This window comes from Syngnathus typhle, linkage group LG16, assembly GCF_033458585.1.
Source record: "Syngnathus typhle isolate RoL2023-S1 ecotype Sweden linkage group LG16, RoL_Styp_1.0, whole genome shotgun sequence".
NCBI classification, from domain to species: domain Eukaryota; kingdom Metazoa; phylum Chordata; class Actinopteri; order Syngnathiformes; family Syngnathidae; genus Syngnathus; species Syngnathus typhle.
In genome coordinates, this window is record NC_083753.1 from 8765294 (window position 1) to 8771221 (window position 5928).

Sequence of the window (5928 nt, forward strand, 5' to 3'; positions counted from 1 at the left end):
TTTGCCGCCGCAGCTGTTGTTGTGGCGCCCGTGCACACCCTCACGCATTTGCGCACACTTAAGTGTGCTCCTTGAGCGGCGGCGACCGCATGTCCATTCAGGCTGCCGCTCTCTGCTCCGCCGCCGTCTTCTCGGGTTGCCTCTCCAGCCTGCACACACACACAGACAAACACACACAACGCAGGCCAAGTGGAATGTTGTCGCCGTCTTGCTGGGAAAAGTGGCATTCAGCAGAAGAGTGAAGAAGACTGCGCTGGTTTACCATGAGCTGTTTGGATGTTATGTACCCAGCCTATGGACATTACGCCTCGTACGCAACCAGCGCTCCTGCTTTCATCAACACGTTACAGGTAAAAAAAAATCATTTTATGATCATAATTATTATTAGTAGTAATATACAAAAGGGATGAACTGTCCAGAAAATGAATGAATGTGTTATCTCAATTGTATTCTCAGCCTGAATTGTAGTGTGGATAAAAGAAATGTTCATCCCCAACACTTTTCAAGTTTCAAGTATTGCTTTGCAGGTTGAGTTGCAAAAATGTTAGTTGCATAAATATACTTTGGAGGTAATACTAAATATGAAAAGAATATCTATATGTAAGGCTATAGTACTTTGTGCATACCTCTACGCTCATATAAATTACTATTATATATATATATATATGTATATATGTATATATATATATATATATGGTGTTTAGCCTGACTAGGAGCCAGCGGAAGCTCGTTAATTACTAGCTGGTGCGGCGGCGGCGTAAGTAAGTAAGTAGCACCTAGCTCTCCATAAACTCTATGAATTAAAATGAATAAAATTTCTGGTTTACTTTTTGCTGTATTTTGATGTGACACAAAATGCACATTTTGTCTTGCAAACTGCAATGTGAAATTGATAGCTAACGTTCAAAATCCAGTGTCCGACTTTACAACACACAGTTGGTCTATAAATCTGGAAAGGGATATCTATGACACCTGTCTCATCTCTTCTCATTGTTGTCAGACTCCCAGTGGTGTGAGTAGCACCTCACCTCCGTGCCGGGATTTTATGGACACTCCTAGACGTCCCGAGGGAATGTCCGCCGTTCAGGGCAGCGTCGGCGGACCGCCGACCTCGTCGTCTTCGGCCGCCTCGTCTTCTTCTTCTTCCTCTTCCTCCTCATCTTCCTCCTACACGTCGGCGGCCCCGCGGCCTGACGAGGGCCCCAAGAACAAGCAGGATGGCCCCGACGCTGAGTACCTGAATTCCCGTTGCGTGCTTTTCACTTACTACCAGGGGGACATCAGCAGCGTGGTGGACGAGCATTTCTCTCGAGCTCTCAGCTCCTATATGGACGGCGAGGGAAAGCGGCGCGCTGCGGAGCAACAGGTCGCCGGTACTCCAGGTATGGTGGACGTTTGGATTACACATGAATTTAAAACGACCATTTACAGGTCAATTCCAGTTCCTGTAAATTCATAGATAGTAGATTCACATTTTTGAGGTATATTGAAGACTATTTTATGCTGGTCCTTCTGGATGCAGTCTTTCTGACCTGACTTTGTCTTCACGCATAAAGTCAATATGACCTAGCAGCCTCACAGATGCTACATTTGAAAGGTGGCAGATTCGCCTGCATGGTATCTTTTTGGACCACACAGGATGAGCATCAGACAGGTGTTATTTGGAATTATTCTCAGTATGAGAGGTCAGAGGTAATGAGGTCCACGCAGGCTGTGTAAATTCAAGGGTGGCCTCAGGGTAACGCGGTGGAAAGTCAAGACTGATCACAGCTGGAGAGTTAAATTATTTTTCCCTCGAAAAAAGTTCCAGAGTCAAACAGTTGCCATCCTCAAACCTATATATGATATATATATATGATATATATATATTTTTTATTATATACGTATGTTATATTATTATTATTTTCTTCCTGGCTAAAAATTCATTTCACTTGTGTCACAAGGTGCCACAGCACCTTTAAAATATCCAAATGATGTTTAAAGTCGCACTCGCCATTGCATCACTGGTCAGCCCACCTGCATGCGGACCACACTTTCGAGACGCGTCATGTCAATACAACCCACGTCCTGCCTCACAACAGATGCTAAGTTTGTCCACGGCGCTCAGCACAAAGCCCCGCGGCGGGCGTATCCTCCTTCAAAGACATCATCACCCCCCCCCCCTCGCCCCCCCACAATGGCCGCTGTCAGATTTATACGCCATGTGATCGGACACTACCCCTCGCAGCGCCACGCCGTATCTCTTTTCCAGAGGAATATCTAAATATAAAAGTCTGCTGCTGAAAACGTATAACCGCCCGCTAACATTCTGTCAAGGGCGAGGAGGAGCAGGACGAGGAGGGGTGAGAGGGCGCAAAAAAAAGAAAAAACAACAGGTGGGGGTGCAGGGCACTGAAGAGAGGGGCAGCCGGCGCTCGCATAGGGTCACTGTTGTGCGCGCTTGAGTGTCTTTTAAGACCTTCATGAGGACCGAGTTGACACGATAGTGCGAGATGTCACCGTGGACGGTGATTTAAGACTCTCGGGGCTGCCTCTAGGTCACGTCGTCTGCCTTATATAGATGGCGCTCTGGGATATAGGCGCCCTCGCGAGCTACATGTGCTTGTGTTTATTTTGGTGTCTTGTTGGAGCTAGCGCAGTGTGACAGTATGATCCAACGGGGAAGATATCTGGGCAAGAGGGCTAAGCCGTCATGTGACTGCCATCTACAATTCGCCACGCACCCGCTTCTCTTTTTAAGCCTCGTTTCCACCAGGCTACAGTTCAGTTTGGTACACGGCTATTTTTTGCCTTTCCGACCGAGTCAAACAGAAGCACTTTTTCCATGGGTTGCACTCAATTTATGATCAAATTGATAAATGAAGTGATATTTGTGAAAGTGCTGGATGTCCATCTAATTGACACTCTCTCCATCAGACACACCTTCACCGAGCAGCCGACGGAGTTTCCCTCCATCCTTCTGGGACAGTAACTACTCATCACCTCAAAGCCGCGCACACTGCGAGACGGCGGCTCCTTCCTATTCCATGGACCCCTACGCGTCGGGGCTACACCCGGGCCTCCCCCACCCGCATTCTCACCCGCATTCTCACCCGCACGCTCACCCCCACCCTCACCCGGCGGAGAGCTGGGGCTACACCCAGGCCCAGGCCTACGGGCCTCCAAGGCCTCTCCACGAACTCTACTCGCCTTCCAGTTTGGAGCCCCACTACGGGCCCCTGCTCATGCCCACTGTTCGGCCGGCCCACTTGCCCACCTTGCCGAGCCACTACGAAGTAACCAAACTGGAGCCCACGGCCACCTGGCCCGGCCTGCTACCTCCGGGGGACGTCGGGCAGACACTGGCCCTCAACATGGATGCAGGTAAATGAAAACATGACTTATAAACTTATAATTTTACTATTATTGAGGTGTGAAATTGATTTTTTCTGCATTTCATTCCAAATCCATTAAAAAATGTCAGGCGTAATCGCATTGTATAGGGCAGTATAACACTTTATCTAAGATTTCTGCCATCTAGTGGTGATGGGTTATAATACAACTCAAACTGCCACTGCACAATTGTAACCCATGAATTCACAAATTTTTAAAATATATATATATTTTAGATTTTTTTTCTTTGAAAAAAGTCAAAAACGAATGCACCAGTCAACACTTGTTAAAAAGCACGTTTGGCTGAATAGGTTCCATGACAACGGGCGCTCGTTTTTTTCCCCGACATGCTCCTAATCGCTATTATGCTTTCTCAGGCCTGCAGCAACACAAGAAAGGCAAGGAGCTCTACTGGTTCTAACGAAGCCCACATTCACATTGACCACAGCCAATTAGTCCCTGGACCTTCTCCGCTATTGAACAAGTGTGTCCCCTTTATCCCATGCACACAAACACACACAACTGGCCTCCCCTGACAGCCTGGCTCCTGGTGGATGCGAGTGCACCATGGAGATAACGCATAATCTGGACCGCCTTCGCCATGTCCCTCTCCGGAGGCAGACCCTGGCACAGGGAGACGCCATGTTGGACCCAGAAAAACAGACTTTCGTTGATCAAGGGATGGACTTGGGGTGTGGGTGGTGGTGGTGGTGGTGGGGGGGGGGGGTCGTTCCAATGTGCCTGGTTATCTCCATTTCAAGCTTTTGGTTTGCCAAAATTTCATTTGAGAAGATGGGGATTTTTACTTTGTTACTGAAGAGATGGTGTTTCTATTTATTGGTGTTTTATTTGAATTGTTTGCTATATAGGCCAGTGCTTCTGATAAGATTGTGGTTGGGTTTCTTGCTTTGTTCCAAAGAGATGTCACACAAGGATTTTTTTTGCGGCCATTGTGATCATTTAAGGGAGAGGTCACACTTTTTTTTTTTTATGTGTTCTTTGGATTTGTCGCATTTAATTCTCCCTTGTTTCAATCAGGAGCCTTTCGTTTCTTTTGTGCGTGTTATATCTTTCTCCATTTATTTTGTGTCCAAAAAGATTGCGACGTCAACAAATATTTTTATGGTAAAGCAGCAAAATAAGTCATTGATCAAATAATCGAGTTGAGAACTTTCAATATGTTGTCATCATCCTTCAATTTAAAAAAATAAATAAAATTAGACTAACAAAAATGTGCACCCCCCAACTTCAAGTTAATGAGCATAAAAATTGTCACAAATCTTTCGTCGCAATCCCAACAAAGAAACGTAGATGCGATGAAGCTGGCCTCCTGACTCCATTTTGAATTCCTGTTCGCATTCACACTTTGTCACCTATAAAGTGGCAACGAGCGGCGAATGCCAACTATGCGGAACCGGAGACGACGCCGAGCATGCCAGCTATGCGCCCAATGTTGTGTTATTGATCCGATAATCAGATTATGCCCGTCTGGGCCACTGTCACAATTTATCGGCTGCTATGTGTGAATCCTACCCTGCTTGCAAGCATGCGTTTGGACGCAGCCAACTATGTGATTGGCTCTAAGCTGGGGAAATACATACGGTAATGAAATTAAATGAGTTAGCCATCACTGGTCCAAGCATTTATAGTGCCTTTTTACACTTGACTTGAGGTTTGTACATTTCACACCGGATTTGCTGGGATGTATTTTGCTGTTGCTATGCGGACATAATTATTATCACGTTGTAATCATAAACACAACATGACAATCATAACAATTATGTTTATTACGCAATCCAGAGGAAAATTAAAGTACAATAAATATTTCAATTGAGATTGCTTTGCAAATTCAACCAATATTGAATGGGTTTCAGTGCAACTACACTAAAGGTGAAATGCTGCCCTCTGTTGATCAATTTGTGACATCGCAATGATGACACTGCGGACAATACAACAATACAATGAAAATCATAAAAAGAAATATTTGAGAAACAAGACGATTTCTATAACTTATAAGGTAAGAAAACACGACAAAGCCGGTTTAATTTGTGGGTTTCAATTCTGGGCAGAAGGGTTGCATAATTATCACAACCTTGCAACTTGACTCCCACAAAGTTAATGTTTCATTTTCACAATAGCAAACCAGTTCTCATGACTGTCATGTGCAAGTGAGAAGTAGAAAAATGATGTGGGAAAAGAAAAATGTACACTACTGGGGGAAGTTTCGGAATCCTGCAACTTTCTTCATTGCTCATAACAGTTTATGGTAAATGTTTTTTGTTTTTTTTTAGCAAAACAACAAGATAAAATATACTATTAACAGATTTAAATAAAAACTCAGACTGCCTTTTTTTTTTTACTCGGCATGCTTTAGTAAATTGTAATGCCAACTGCATTTGCCAAAACTGAAAGTGAGGGAAAAAAAGAAAAAAAAAGGTTTGGCGTCATAGTTCACTGTAATGACCGAAACATCTGCTGACTGTCGAATAATCTACTCTAGATTCCCGAAAGAATTGCATCACAACGACCAGTCATGCTTCATTTCCCCATTTCAAT

At 44.7% G+C, this 5928-nt stretch overlaps 1 protein-coding gene across 1 annotated transcript; it reads left to right on the forward strand.

Moving 5' to 3' along the window:
* vgll2b (vestigial-like family member 2b) lies at positions 1–4087 on the forward strand. The gene is made up of 4 exons (XM_061301080.1): positions 1–350; positions 1001–1382; positions 2917–3363; positions 3750–4087. The coding sequence occupies exons 1-4, from the start codon at positions 264–266 to the stop codon at positions 3791–3793; spliced, it is 960 nt and encodes a 319-aa protein (XP_061157064.1). The 5' UTR covers positions 1–263; the 3' UTR covers positions 3794–4087.
* The last annotated feature ends 1841 nt before the right edge of the window (positions 4088–5928 follow it).

Excerpts from the sequence above, each read along its gene's own strand:
- vgll2b (XM_061301080.1), top strand. The coding sequence starts at position 264 with ATGAGCTGTTTGGATGTTATGTACCCAGCCTATGGACATTACGCCTCG. Across the intron at positions 351-1,000 it reads CTTTCATCAACACGTTACAG|ACTCCCAGTGGTGTGAGTAG; the intron begins GTAAAAAAAAAT and ends CATTGTTGTCAG. Across the intron at positions 1,383-2,916 it reads ACAGGTCGCCGGTACTCCAG|ACACACCTTCACCGAGCAGC; the intron begins GTATGGTGGACG and ends TCTCTCCATCAG.